This window comes from Alligator sinensis, unplaced genomic scaffold (genome assembly GCF_000455745.1).
Source record: "Alligator sinensis unplaced genomic scaffold, ASM45574v1 scaffold544_1, whole genome shotgun sequence".
Taxonomy (NCBI): domain Eukaryota; kingdom Metazoa; phylum Chordata; order Crocodylia; family Alligatoridae; genus Alligator; species Alligator sinensis.
This window is the reverse complement of record NW_005841937.1, coordinates 1,887,209-1,902,692: the sequence shown is the minus strand read 5'-3', so window position 1 is coordinate 1,902,692 and position 15,484 is coordinate 1,887,209. Positions and strand designations below refer to the sequence as shown.

General features: G+C 41.3%; 1 protein-coding gene across 1 annotated transcript in view; it reads left to right on the top strand.

Moving 5' to 3' along the window:
• The window catches only part of PRDM5 (PR/SET domain 5), a 161,008-nt gene that overhangs the window by 22,229 nt on the left and 123,295 nt on the right, over positions 1 to 15,484 (top strand). Inside the window, exon 3 of the mRNA XM_025199130.1 lies at positions 7,117 to 7,239. Within this exon, the coding sequence (XP_025054915.1) occupies positions 7,117 to 7,239 (123 nt within the window). The remainder of the gene's footprint in view (positions 1 to 7,116; positions 7,240 to 15,484) is intronic.

The window sequence follows — 15,484 nt, the reverse complement described above, 5'->3', positions numbered from 1 at the left end:
CCCTGGCAGGGGGGCGGGCTAGAAGATCTATTAGGTCCCTTCCGACCCTGTAACTATGAAACTATGAAACTATATGGCTTTTATAATAGGAACTTGATTGTTTCTCTTTTGCAACCTAAATCAGGATCTGATGAAAACATTTACAGAATCTGCATTTTAAGCCTCCACCACCCCTACTCTTGGTAGCTGTAGCTAAGTCCAAAAATTATTAGCTTGTCTTTACTTGATCAAAGATGTAAACCTCTGACATTAATTCTTTTCACACAAGTTCTGTGATTTCCTATTCAGCAAATTATATACCATATTTTCTTGCATATAAATAAAATAAAACTTCCCAAATAAAACTTGCACCTTACTTTTGCAAAGCAGCATGCAGGAAAAAAGATTTTTTTCCATATCATGGCTGACTGTGACAGAATAAGCTCATAGAGAAAATTAAGAAACAGTGTGTCCAGGAACACAGCCTATCCAGAAAGCATCCAGGCAAACTCTCCTGCAGTGCCACAGTTTCTGGACACTCTGTGTTCCTAGGAGGTCTTACTTTTTGCCACACAAAGTTAAAAAAGACCAACCAGTCCAATATATTACTTAACGCTTGCACTAGGATTATGGATGGAATTCATATAACCGCATTATATAGGAAAGCCCTACAAAAATACAAGTTAATGTTGTATTTATCAGCATTTGTGTTAGAAAGTCCTGGTAAAGATTGAATACTCTCCAACATTACTCACCATGATATGCTCCTTCCATGAAAACATGCAGGCCACAGTTCAGTTTGATGGATCAACTTCTGACAGGTTTGAGATGAAGACTGGAGTGAAGCAGAGTTTTGTTCTGGTGCCCACACTCTTTGGGATCTTCTTTTCTAAGCTGCTGCACCATGCTTTTGATGGCTTGGAGAAAGGCATGTACCTTCACACAAGATCAGATGGCAAACTCTACAATCGATCATGTCTAAAGGCCAAACCAAAAGTGAGGCACATACTCATTAGGGAGCTCCTTTTTGCTGATGATGCTGCACTCGCCACCCATGAAGGCTAACTACAAATATTCATGAATCGCCTTTCCCATACTTGCAGGATGTTTGCCCTAACTATCAGCATCAAGAAGACTCTGGGGGTGTTCACCAGTCACCATCTATCAGCCTTGACACACAGTGAACAAGTTCTGCTACCTTAGATCCACAATGAGAGACAACTGATCACTGGATGCAGAGCTAAATGTGCACAATGGAAAGGCATTTTCAGTAAGCTCTCTAAATGAGTCTGGAACAATACAAAGCTCACAATCAAAACGAAGGTGCTTGTGTACAAAGTCTGTGTCCTCAGCGTCCTTATGTATAGCTGTGAGATATGGTCAACATATTCATATCAAGCAAAGAAGCTGAACAGCTTCCAACTATACTGTTTACACAACACATCCTTGACATCAAGTGGCAAGACAATCACCAACACAGAGGTCATTGCCAAAGCCAACCTGCCAGCCATCATTGCACTACTCAGACAGCGGCACTTAAGCTGGCTTGACTATATTTGCTGGATTGAAGATGGGTGCTTCTCGAAGGACAACCTGTATGGGCAAATTGCAGGTGGGGAGAGAAGGCTAGGGTGCCCAAAACTGCACTTCAAAGACATCTACAAGCAGGATGTGAAGGCTTCTGGAATTGAACCAAACCTTTGGGAGGCCTTAGCAGGAGACAGGACAAAGTGGTGCTCCCTTCTAAATCATGGAGTCCAACAGCACAATGAGAAATGATCACTTGAATTACAAGAGAAACGTGACCAAAAGAAAGAGCCTGTCAGTACAGCAGTCCCTAATGTCATGTATACCTGTGACCACTGTGGCAGAACCTGCAAGTCTGACATTGGTCTTTACAGCCACAAGAGAAAATGCACCACTAGTCAGTAAAATAGCTGCAGTATTCACCACCACTTGCTGATGAACAGATGCCATATATATTAAAAAGCCACAGGTCTTTTAGTGATCACCATATTGGTTAGGTTGCTATAACCCTGTATTTAAATATTGTATTTTCTTACATTCAGCATATAGCTTTGCACCCAAAATTACCATCCCTCCCACCCTCCCAAATTAGTGTGTGTGTTAAGTGGGGAAGCTGTTTTCTTCAGAGGACAATGAGTGCTCCTGGAGACAGTGTGCATGCCATGCAGGTACCAGGAAGGCTATTGCTTGTGTCTACTCCACAATATGAAGGGGCAGAATCTCGTATTAACCTTTTTACAGCCATAGCTATTTTGGCTGGGCACTGTAGCTTGCACCTGCAAAAGCAAGCAGGCTCTTGAAAGTATCTTGATGAGGCTTGTAATGTGGAAACAATACTTTATTTACAGGAACTTTATATAAAGAACTTCTTACAGTAAAGAAGTAATAGTCTTTCTACTGCCCTTTGCAGAGGTTTGCTTTTGAATATACAGACATGACTCCTATTTGTTTCAACAGTGAGTGAATCTATATGTTTGAAAGCAGAATTTGACCTACAGTTCTAAAATTTCCCAACTCTTGGTGAAGAGTCTTTCTTCAGAAACACATTTTCTCTTTGCAAGGATAGTGGTAAATTATGAAGTTTTTTTTATTTGTTTGTGGAACTACTGTGGTATTTTTCAAAATCTGGGAACAATATGCTGTCCACATTGATTACTGTAATGCAATGTTGTTTTTCTTTCTAAAAATATCTTACTCTAGGTAATTTAAACAGTCATACTGAAGGCATATTATATTGCATCTGTTAGAAAAAAATATGGGAAGTATGTTAGTAACTTAAACACAAAGGCATGGTGACAATTTGAATTTTGTTTTTGCATGTTCAAAGTCCATAGCTCTTAAAAATTCTTACTTTGGACACTTGTTGACAGCTTGACAAGAAAATGTGTTCCTTATGTAAACAAATCATATAAATTAATACTGCTACAACATGATCTTCCATTGTAGCTGTATATCTTCCATGCCAGAAGAGATTGCATTTCAGTGATGGATGAAATGTTGTAAAATTAAAATAAAATATATAAATATGTACACTTTTATGCCATCATTGAAATCTAGCTTTTTCTAGCTTGGGACATTGCAGCCCTATTTTACCACCAGTATCCCCACATATCTAAGAATGAATGGTGAAGAATAACTTAAACCAGGGGTCAGTAATCTAAGGCATGCAGGTCTGATCCCATTCACAGAGCCACTGGGTATAATCTGCAGAGCTGGGTGGCTTTGACAGCGATTTAGTGGCTTGGGCTTCCACTGTGTTTTGTGGCAGAGGGCTTCACCATCACCATGTGGTTGCTGGGAGGTAGGACTGAAGCAGTGGTCGTAGCAGTGGCAGGGGCCAGGTCCTTGTGTTAGCCTTCCTCAGACTTGCACTGAATCATTCTGGTCTGGTATCAGAAAGTGTTGTTGACTGCTGACTTAGCCTGTTGAAATTGCAGCTGGAAATATGAATATTTACCTTCTGCCATTTTGAATTGCAATTTGGACAAAGCACCGGAGCTGTTTTTTAAAAAGAATTCTATTATCAGACAACACAACCACATTCTGCAGTGTAGGGTTGTTGAATCCAGTTACTGACCATACCTGAACTGAGAAAATTGGACAACATAATGGATCAAATGGTAGGACTACAGCTGTGGATGGCATTGCTGGCATTCTAAGGTGGAATCATTGTGATGACAACTGATTCTTTAGTTACATTTGTGCCAGTGAAATCTTTGTCTCTCTTCTGCTATGAGGAAGTTTTTTTGGAGTGGTGTCTTCATTTAATAAAAGAAATAATGGAACTTTTCTTTCCTCTTCTAAATAGATAATATGCAACCCTTTATCAATGTTACATCAAATTACTCTTTTTTAAGATCCTCTAATACTAAGATAAAAGGTTAGCTAAGTACAATTTAAGAATGAATACCGACTCCAGGGGCCACCCCTTTAAAAATTCTTTGTGGACTAATATAGAAAAGTAACTTATGGGACTATGGGAAAACATGGAATAATGGTAGATATGAATATGATAATATAGTACCTTGATTGTGAGGGAAGAATTCTTGAACTGAAGAAAGACAGGAAACCTAAGGATTTAAGGAGGTATCAACAAGTCATAAAAGGAATATGATTTTATAAAAAATATTTACATAATTTGGTGGAGAGATGAAACTCAAGGGCATGGAAGATGAAGAAGGTTATACCACTAAAAGCATATTCAAGGAGCAGAGATAATACAGAAAGAATACATTTTAGGATACAATGGTACAAATAGTATGTACCATATTTACTAGAATAGAAGATGAGATTTTTTTTTTTCCCCAATCAACTTGGAGAAAAAGCCCCTCATCTTATATTTGTATACCAGAAACGATCCACCCCCACCCCTATTAGTACATTGTCTATCATTAAATTGCTGCTATAAGCAGCATGTACTCAGTCATGGAAACCAGTTATGAAGTTGATTGAATGCAGTTCATGCTGAGCAAGCTTATAAGACGCATGGCACATATTGGGCAAAAACACAGATGGTAACTTACCACAAGGCCAGGTTAATGCAGCTCATCTGAATAAGACATACTACCCATTGTGCTCAGTTCCCCTCAGTGCTGTGTTGTGAGGCCACCATGGCTTGAAATCCTGTTGAATCCGCTGGGGCCCAGCCCAGTGAACTATATAGTAAGTCATGAGCCTTTTGACTTTGGACTATTATCAGGCATAATTTGTACTATGTATAAGTAGGTATAAAAGTGCTACACAAAAGTGTGTTTATGTAGTAGCTGTCTTAAAACTTGCAGCAGTTTGCAATGACCTAAAATGCATCAATTCTGGATGAACTAAGTCTATAGGTACCCACAGTAATTTGCATGTATGCAAATGATCATGGGCATATTTGTTTCAAATCAGTGGTTTTTTGATCTCTCGTTTCAAGTGGCACAGGAAAACCTTGTTAAAGTGGAGTGGGGGCAGGCAACTGCTGTGGGTCTAGGTTAAGGCCAGTGTTAGACCCACAGCAGTCTCCTGTTCCCCCTCTGCTTGCCCTCAGCCACTTCTGCCCCCTCCTGCCTCTTTTCCCCCTGCTTTATTGTCACATATAGCTCAGCTCACTCCCATGTGTTGTGCTGGGGAAGGGAGCAGAGCCTGAGCAGGATCTGACAGTAAGTGGGGGGAGAGAAAAGACTGGGGGCAGGAAGGCTGCAGGGGGAAGAAGTGTGTATGTGTGAGGGGAATCTATAATTTGTCCATATATAGAATCTAATTATTGGGGGGTTGTCTTCTATTCAGGGTCATCTTAGATTTGGGTAAATATGGTATTAAAAGTCTGGAAATGGGTGTTAAGGTGAAGTGAGAGACAGAGAGAGGTGTCATAGGTTGGAAACTTAGGGGCTTTGTAGCACATTGCATTGTGAGCTGCTCAAATGCTGATCAGTGTTAGTGCTAGCTTGAGTTTGAAGCAGTCACACTTCAGGCCAGCAGGGGCCTGGAGGACTGAAAGGTAAAATTCCCTGTGCTCCCCACCCATTGTGGACTTCCCTCCTGCCCTTTGGGTCTCACACCCACAGCTTGTGACTGCCAGTGCTGTCTGCTCCTGGGGGCCAGGCAGAGAAGGATTAACTTGCCTGACCTGCCATACCCCCACCACTGCTGCTGTTGGGCTGCTGCTCTTCTTCTAGGTTGCCCATCAGCAACAGTGGCAGGCAGGTTAATGCTTCCCTGTTAATGCTGTGATAGCACACGCAGCCACAAGTAAGTGGGGGAGAGGTGGGAGGGACAATGAATCTGGGGATCTGGGAAGGGCAGGGGAAGTGGTCAGTGAGCCTGATCTGAGCCAATATGGGAGGAAGGATATTCAAATTAACATGTAGCCTAGAGTAGCTACATGTTAATGTAACACCAGTTGGATAACACGGGCCAGAGATGAACCTAGGCTGGAGTGGGCTAACTTTAAGCCACCTAAAGAATGCTTAAAATTAGCTTCAGATGTTAACCTGCGGACAGTTCAGGGGTTAAGAGCTCCAGGAGCTACCTAAAATTCATAAGGCCCTAGAAGACTTATGAATGAGCTGATGACTTTTAGAGGAAAGAGGCAGATGGAAACGGTGATTAGTAAGAAGGTTGAGTTCGTGTCTGAACTTGAGATGGAGATGGATAGAAATAGCTGGATTTGTAGACTAATGAGGCTTAGAAGTTCAGAAAGGAGGAGGCTAGTAGTGCTTAAGACAGCTGACAAATGGCGTGAAATGAGAATAGATAAATGGTCCTTCGGTGTTTCAAGAAGGATGCTCTTGATGGCCTTGGTGAGGTAAGCATCGGTGGAATGGAACAGTTGGAAGCTAAACTGGGGAGGATGATAGAGTGAACCAGAGGGAAAGTCTAAGCAGTGGGAGAAGACAATCTGCCCCCAAATCCTTGGAGAATAAGATGAGAAAGATATGACAACACAAGAGTGCGTTGTTAGGAAATGAGAACGAGCCAGATGAAAATTAGCAGATAAAAATAATTTGGGAAGGAGTGGATGAGAGGCAGAATGTATTATGGCAATAGACAGGAAGGCAGAAGGTCAAAGAACTAGGAAGATGGTAGGAATGAAATGTTGGCACTGCAGCAGTTGGTAGGTGGTGAGCTCAGAAAGAATGGGGAGAGGAGGAGGCTGACATGGCAAAAGCGAAGGGCAAAAGCACTTCCTAGATGTTATCATTTTTTGGGGGGTGGGGTGGAGCAAGATCATAGGCAGAAGAAGGCCTAGAAGGAAGACAGGATTGTGGAGATCCAGGAGTCAGGAAGGCAAGTAAGAGGTCTTTATTAATAAAGAACAAAAGAGGAAAAGAGAATGAAGTCAGTGGAAGAAGATGAGACAGTTACTGGATTTATGAATAGCCCACTCAATGTTTGTTAGTATAAAGCAGATGATAACATCATGTGCTTGAAGTAAAAGATTAATTTTCACCAATATCTAGAGGTGAATGTTGCATGCAGGATTCACCTGGCAAATATCAGGAGGTCTGGACATGTTAAATGTCTGTGTGCTTGTATAGAAAAATTATATATTTTTATTTTCATGCAAGCTGCAACCTTTTTCACCCTGTTCCTGATTTTCATTTTGTTCGATGATTTTTAATATTTCAGGTTCGTGGGAGTAAAGATGAAGTCCTTTATGTTCTGGATGCCAGCAATCCGCGACATTCTAACTGGCTGCGTTTTGTCCATGAGGCACCATCACAAGAACAAAAGAACCTGGCTGCCATCCAGGTAGATTTGTTGAGCCTTACCATTCATCTTCTGTTATTAGTCTAGTTAAGGTCTGCTCTTTTTTCTAGGCTTTATCTCTGGCAAAATTTGCAGATTACATGAAATACAGCAGCTTCACTGTTTTCCCAGCACCATTTTAGAAGTGAGCTTTTGTCCTCAAAGATGTACCATAAATAAATATCTAAAATGATAACTGGACCAAGGACTGAGAGCATTTTTTAAAAAAATCGAATGTTCTTTGAAAGGTTTTAATTAAATAGCTCTGATTGAATTATATAAACTATGTTGGTTTGATCTATAGAATTTGAAATCCTGTATTTCTAAAAGCTCATTTAAATTTATTTTAATTTATATTTGCAGAAGTATTCATATAATATTGCTACAGTTATTTGTTTTTTCATGATAGCCATATTCATCTAGGCTTCACTTCATTGATACCATTCCCATAATTGAAGACAGACATGGATTAGGGTTGAGATGGATCAGGGTAATTATCTTACAGGCTTATCCAGGTTCTCAGTAGAATTACTGAGCATATGGATGAGCAAGGAAAGCAGAATCAAGCCTTTATTTTTAAATTATTTTAAAAGTAAATAGTCAAAATACATGCAAAATATTCCACTGGAAGTCTGGCTCAGTGGGTCTGCTAGACCTCCAAAATGTTTAAGCAGAAATCAAGTGAAATATCATAACGCTTTAATTTTCTTCATTAGTCTTGGGTACAGAAATGAGCTGCATACTTATTTGTTGCAGATAATAAAAATGAGGACTTCTCAAAGATTGAAAAATCAAAGACCAATTGCTGAAAAAAACTATTTAATTAGAGTGTGGTCCATTTAACTGCATAGCCTTGCGACTAAAAAAATGTTATGTACTTATGCAAAGTATGAACTTACTCAAACTTAATGTAATTAGTCCTGATTGAGTACACAACACTATCAGTGCCATGGTTATTAGCAGCCCAAAAATGATTGGATCCCAACATTTTCAAGACTTCTAATGCAAAAATCCTATTAGAAACCTTGAAAATAATGGGGATTAGGTACTGTTGGGACTAATATCTTGCCTTATTTTCAAGACTTCTAATAGTAGCCTTGAAATTGTTAACTCCTCTCAATTTCAAGACTTTTAGTAGCAGCACTTCTCCATTTTTGGCACCAAAGATTATGCAATTAAACAGAGTACTGCAATTACATTACAAAGCAAACAGTGAGGCTAAATTGTACTATGCACTCAGGTGGCTAATACACTTTATATGCATCTAACCAATGTATGTTTTTAATGTAAACACTGGGCAAAAAAATTGGGACTGGCATTATGTATGCGGTTTGGTGAATTAACATACATTCAAATGGAGATGAATGTAGTCTCCAGTCCTGTAATATCCATGTTGACTGCAGGGTATTCTTGGAGTCTATTGGCTTGAATGCAACTCCATGTGGGTGCAGCAGACCACCCATGTACTAGATGTTGTGGAATAGAGAAAAAAATCCCCAGCTTTAAATAGATTTATACAGGCCTGCTGAAGTACTCAATGGCTTTTTTAATTCAGTCTTTACAGGTAAGGTCAGCTACCAGACTACTGTAGTGGGCAGCAGTTGGGGGAGGAGGCAAGCAGCAGATAGTGGCAAAAGAACAAGTTAAGGTCTGTTTAGAAAAGCTGGACATGTACAAGCCCATGGGGTCAGATACAATGCACTTGAGGGTGCTGAGGAAGTTGGCTGATGTGATCGCAGAGCTGCTGGCCACTACCTTTGGAAACTTGTGGCAGTCAGAAGAGGCCCTGGATGATTGGAAAAGAGCAAATATGGTGCCAATCTTTTAAGAAAGGAAAGGAGGAGGATTTGGGGAGCTACCAACCATACAGCCTCGCTTCAGTCCCTGGAAAAATCAAGGAGCAGGTCCTCAAGGAATCTGTTTCTAAACACTTGGAGGAGAAGGTGATTAGGAATGGTCAGCATGGATTCACCAAAGGAAAGTCAAGCCTGATCAACCTGACTGCCTTCTATGAAAAGATGACTAGCTTTGTGGATGTGGGGAGAGCAGTGGATGTGATATGCCTTGACTTTAGCAAGGCTTTTGGTATGGTTTTCCACAACCTTCTTGCAAGCAAGCTAAGTAAGTCCAGCTTATGGACTTTGGATGAATGGCCTGTAAAGTGGATAGAAAACTGGCTGGATCATCAACCTCAAAGGTGAGTAATCAATGGCTTGATATCTAGTTGGCAGTTGGTATCAAGTGGAATGCCCCAGAGGTTGGTCTGAGGGCAGTTGTATTCAATATTTTCATCAGCTGTCTGGTAGGTGGGATGGAGTGCACCCTTAGTCAGTTTGTAGATGATACCAACCTGGGGGGAGTAGTACATACACTGGAGGGGAAGGCTAGGATTCAGAGACACCTAGACAAATTGGAGGATTGGACCAAAAGAAATCTCATGAGATTCAATAAGGAGAAGTGCAAAACCCTGCATTTAGGACAGAACAATCCTACATATTGGTACAGGTTGGGGGCTGAGTGGCTAAGCAGAAGGTCTGCAGAAAAGGACCGGGGGGTTATAGTGGACAGTAAGCTGAGCCAACAGTGTGCCCTTGTTATGAAGAAGGCTAGCAGCTTAGAAGGAATGTCACCAGTGGATTGAGGGACATGATTCTTCCCCTCTGTTTGGCACTCGTGAGGCCACATCTGGAGTACTGTGTCCAGTTTTGGGCCCCCCACTGCAGAGAGGATATGGAGAAATTGGAGAGGGTCCAGTGGAAGGCAACAAAAATGGTTAGAGGGCTGAGGCACATGACTGAGGAGAGGCTGTTGGAACTGGGCTTATTTAGTCTGGAGAATTGAAGACTGAGGGGGGCCTGATAGCAGCCTTCAGCTGCCTGAAGAGGGGTTCAAAAGAGGATGGAGCTGGACTGTTCTCAGTGGTGGCAGATAACAGAACAAGGAGCAATGGTCTTAAGTCGCAGCAAGGGAAGTTTAGGTTACATATTAGGAAAAATTTTCTTACTAGTAAGACAGTAAAGCACTGAAACAGGCTAACTAGAGAGATTGTGGAATCTCCATCCTTGGAGCGTTTTAAGATCCAGGCAGACAGAGCCTGGTTTTGATGATCTAGCTGGGGATGGTCCAGTTTTGAGTAGGGGGTTGGACTAGATGACATCCTGAGGTCCCTTCCAACTCTATTTTTTTATGATTCCCACGAACCTATTTTTTACGATTCTAACAAAAATATACATTCTCTTATTAAACTATAATATTGAAAATATGAGAGTAGTACAGCTGGACAAAATTCTTCATGTGGGTAATTTTATAGAAAATAAATGCATTTTCAAATCGTCTGAGTTTATTTGTAGATTTCTGCCAACTATTTTCAAATTTGAAATGTGAAACCTTTAATTTCATTTCTTAAAATTCACCTGTTCATTTTGAAGTGGCAAATTTTAAAACAAAAACATAATAACCATAAAGCAATTGAAAAATCCTTCAGATGATCAAAACTTTTTTTTTTATTGGCAAGGGATTTTTTTTTTTTCAGATCAAGTTAAACAAACTTGTCTTTCAATATATACTGGTTTGCATACTGAACCAAAATACTTAATCACTTGCACTGCTCGATTTTGTAAAATTCCTTTCTTTGTCCACAGAAGGGATTTACTCCTCTATAATCTCACATTCTTGGTGACTCCAATGTCCATGTTGATGACATATCCATTCCCTTCGCTGCACGTTTCCTTGCCTTTTCCTTTTTATTCAACCTAGTTCATCTCTCCCACTGCCAATGGGCTATTCACTCAACTAGAACTTCATCAAGAACTGCTCTCTGTGTGATCTCTGTGTTGCTGAATTCCACGTCTCTGACATAACTTGGTATTGTTTAGTATCATCTATCAACATCTCCCATCATGTCCTCAAGTTAGCCTTTCTGTGACATTTGTTGCTCTCATCTCTCTTTTGCCTTACCTTTTCTTCCACTGTTATAGTAGTCAATTTTTTCCATTCCTTGTTCTCCACCATCCTTGACTCTCTTCTTCTATCTCTTACCACAATGTCTGTTTTGTCATTTCTTCGCTTTGGCTGAGCCCCAGAATCCTTCTGTGCCAGAAAGCATCTCTAGGACGAAATTCTAAGACCATGTAAACTTTTTAATGGAAATGTTGTTTCCTGCCTCCTTCAATTCTGGCTTCTTCCTAGCTAAACAACAAAGCTTTTCCAATTTAAATAAATTCCTCACCCACAATATTACCCAGCTGTTCTCCATCTCACTCATCAGGTCATTTCCTCCTCCTACCTATACTTCTTCCTCCACACAGAATTTCACTAATTTCTTCCAAAAGAAAATTGATAAAATACCCAGACTTTCCTGCTGTCCTCAGCTTGCCTTCCTTTCCTACAGATGCAGAGGTTTATTGCTTGCATTCTTGCTCTAACTGCTTCACTTGCACCAGAAATCCCATCCTGTCTCTTTGCCTAATATCCCTTGCACTCACTCTTTTTTCTTCTTGCATCCTCTGCTCCTAAAATTACCAGCATGATTTCCAGTGTCAAAAACCTTCCTTGACTATGGGTGTCTTTTCAACTGCTTTCCATCCTTTCATCTCTAACTTTACTGACTGTATAGTGTTGCTGCCTGGAATTCATAGCCTGAAAAGCCATTCAATCTTGCTTGCACCTCTTGAATTCAACTATAATCAAACTCTTGCCAAAGTATCTCCATCTGCTTTATCTGTCTGCGATGCTTCTTCTTCAAATACTGTCTTTGCTTCCATAGACCGTGAGTAGACGAAACGAGAGGCATATGTGCACAACCCTTTAAAGCGGGCTATATGCTTTTGCACCACCTTAATGGTATCGGTGTTTGCATGCTTTGGCGGCATATTGTGCATTAATTCCATCTGCTGTAGGAAATTCGGCTGTGTAATGCGTCTTAAATGACTTGTGGCGCAGCAAGCTAGAACTCCTTCGAGGAGTTTTAGTTTGCTGCCCTTACAGCTGTGGAGCGAAGTACCAGGCTCTGTGCAGCTTCGCGGCTCTATAGGAAGCCCTGCAGGCAGCTTGGCAGCAGCCCGGGAAAACAGGCTCAGCCCAAGAAAAGTGGTGATCTCTGGGGTTTTTTTTGTTACCCCGGGAGCCTGCCTGCCTGAGCTGCCTGGGGGCCTGGTGCTTCCCTCCACGGCTGCGGTGTCCCCCAGGACTGCCTGAGCCGGGTGCCTGTGGGCAGATACTCTCTGCGGGGGGGCTGCCACTGCCGCGAAGGGAAGCACCAGCCCCCTCCCCGCAGCCCAGGGACTGCTCCGTTGCTTGCAGCTCACCCTCGCCTCTCCACCAGAGAGGCAGGTAAGTCAGCAGGGTGTGTGCATGACATGGGTTTAATCAGCCCTAAATTGAAGTGGTGTTTTTTAAACCCCACTGCATCAATTTAGGACCCCCATTTCATGTACATATGCCCATAGAGTATAGGTATACTGCATCCCCGGTATGTTCTGGCCAAGGATGCATCCAAGCATGTCCCAAGTACCTGTTCCCTCTTGCACGTGCTATAAACCCAGATATGTGGTGGCGATGCCCTTCCTCCTATAGTCATTCTCAAAACTGCAATTTCAGACATGTTTGAGAGCAGCTACTGGAGGTACTTTCATCCCTTCTTCAGAGGATCCTGCCCCCTCCCCCTTCAGCTTTCTGTGGAATCGTCCTGGTTTTTATCTTTGGTCCATCATTTTTCCCTCTACACCTTTTCTGTATGAGGACCTCTGTGCCCAGCCCACATTCCTTCTGTATAGACTAAAATCTCTGCTTGTCTCTGACATGCTTTCATGGATAGCTAGCTTTACCTGAAGCTCACCATACCTAAAAGAGAAAGCTCTTGCTTGAGCTCTTCCTGCTACCTCCCTTCATGATTATTACTGTAGATATCATCACCACATACTTTGTAATCTCCTTGTCATAAATGCTTGTATTCTAGGCATTTAGACCTCTCTCTAAGCCCAGGCTACAATTTAATGTTGTGTAGTATTTCGTAGATAAAGTATGTCCTTTCCATCTGCTCAGCTGAAACTCCTATCTGGATTACCCCAATATTCTTCTACAATAAAACCTCATCCTACTGATATTCATCCAGAATGGTGCTGCAAAGATCATTTTCCTAGCCTGTCACTTTGGCCAAGACTCACAGCATCCTTCACTTGGTTTGTATTTATATTAGGGCAAAGGAAATGGTTCGGAGGCTGGGGCACAAGACTTCTGTGGAGAGGCTGAGGGAACTGGGCTTATTTAGTCTAGAGAAAAGGAGACAGAGAGGATTTAATAGCAGCCTTCAATTACCTGAAGGGTGATTCCAAAGAGGATGGAGCTGGACTGTTCTCAGTGGTGGCAGATGACAGAACAATGGATGCAATGGTCTTAAGTTGCAGCAAGGGAGGTTTAGGTTGGATATGAGGAAAAACTTTCTTACCAGTAAGATGGTAGCCAGTTTCAGTGCTTTACCCACAGACGCAGAATCTCTGTCCTTGAAGGTTTTTAGGACCTGGCTAGATAAAGCCTTGGCTGGGATGGTCCTGCTTAGAGCAGGAGGTTGGAATAGATGACCTCCTGAGGTACCTTCCAACCCCCATTTTCTGTGATTCTATATCACATTTTATGATGCCTTTATCTTCACTTTCAAAAGCCCTTTATAGTCCATCTTCCCCCCATCTGTTATTTCTGAATTTGTTTTCAATATGTGATCTCCAGCCTCTGTTTAGCCCATAATGTCAGCCTCCATAGTCTTTCTGTTAGAGTTATCAAAAGAAGCCATGTATTTTCTTCCATATTGCCTATCAGGCTATGGATAAACATCTGTAGCTACCACATTATTCTTCTTTCAGATCCTACTTTAAAACCTCTTTTTCCATATGCTTACACAAAATGTGCCAACAGGCTGATGATATGATATAACCATGTCTCTTTAGGTCAATGTTTCCTTGTACTTCCCAATTCCATTTACATTTATATGTTGTCTTGTGCCTTAGATTGTAAGCTCTTTGGGCTTACAGGGCAGGGACTATTGTTTTATTGTGTGCACAGCATCTAGCAGGCTGGTGTCTTAGTCCATGACTAGATAATATAGCAATTATTAATATTTAATCATTAGTAGGCAGCATGATAGCAAATATCTGCTGTTGATGCAAGATAATATGCAGTAGAAGAAATAGTTCAGTGTACTCATAGCCGTTATTGTTAGTTGTAACCTGCCAGTAAAGAAGACCTAAGGATAACTGGGCAGAAGTTTTAATTCAACTGATTGTAGTATGAACCAGAGTGTTTTAATTTGTTTTTGACAAAATTTTATATTGTATGAATAACAACAGAAAAATATCTAAAATGATTTAGGAATATTTTGAGCAATATTTTGGTTTTCATCACTCAAAAAGCAAAATGAAGACTGTAGTAGAATTGAAGGGCCCTGACAGATGTGACCAGAGTGATTAGAATCATGGAAAAGTTTCCATATTGGGAAAGAGAAAAGATTAGAAAGGAAGGGGTAGATATGATTTGTGTATGAAATAATGAAAAGAACAGAGAAGATAAATTTGGTATTTGTATTTACCAAATTACCTAGATTTTATACAGCACATCAGTAAACATGCAACTATCAGTGACTATAATATACCCATCTACTTTGTGACCCCAAGATTATACTTATGTAGGTGCTGAACTTTAGACATATTCAGAAGAATCACTAATGTATGAAAGTCTCTGAAGGATTGGAGCCTTCTTCACTATATATGAGTGCAAATGCTAAAGCTCTGACCTCCAACATACTTCACAAAACCAGTCCCATACTTCTTTAATATTATATTGCTATGTATTTTTCATCTTTTCATCTATTTGCAAATTTAGGACCTATTTCTCTCTTTAATGGCATGCTCCATGGACATTTTCTTGAATAAATGGGAATTCTTTTCTTTTAGAACAGTTCCAGGAATGGGGCTTTTATTTACTATTAGAGAGGAATAAAATATCCACCTGTATAGCCCTTGTGCCCGCCTCCACTCAAGAAGGCGCTCTTGGGCAACTCTTGCGCGGGTGGCTAACCGGATCTGCCCCGGTCTCGCTGGAAGGTCCCCGGAGTGTGCCCCGGGAGTTGGTGGCAGATCCCCAGAACTCGCTGATCGAGGTCTCGGCTGGGCCCACAGCAGGGGGGTCCCCTTCTCTATGGCCTCCAGTGCCAAAGCGCCCCTGGGTGTGTTCTCACGGGGCTCCGACCTTCCCTACA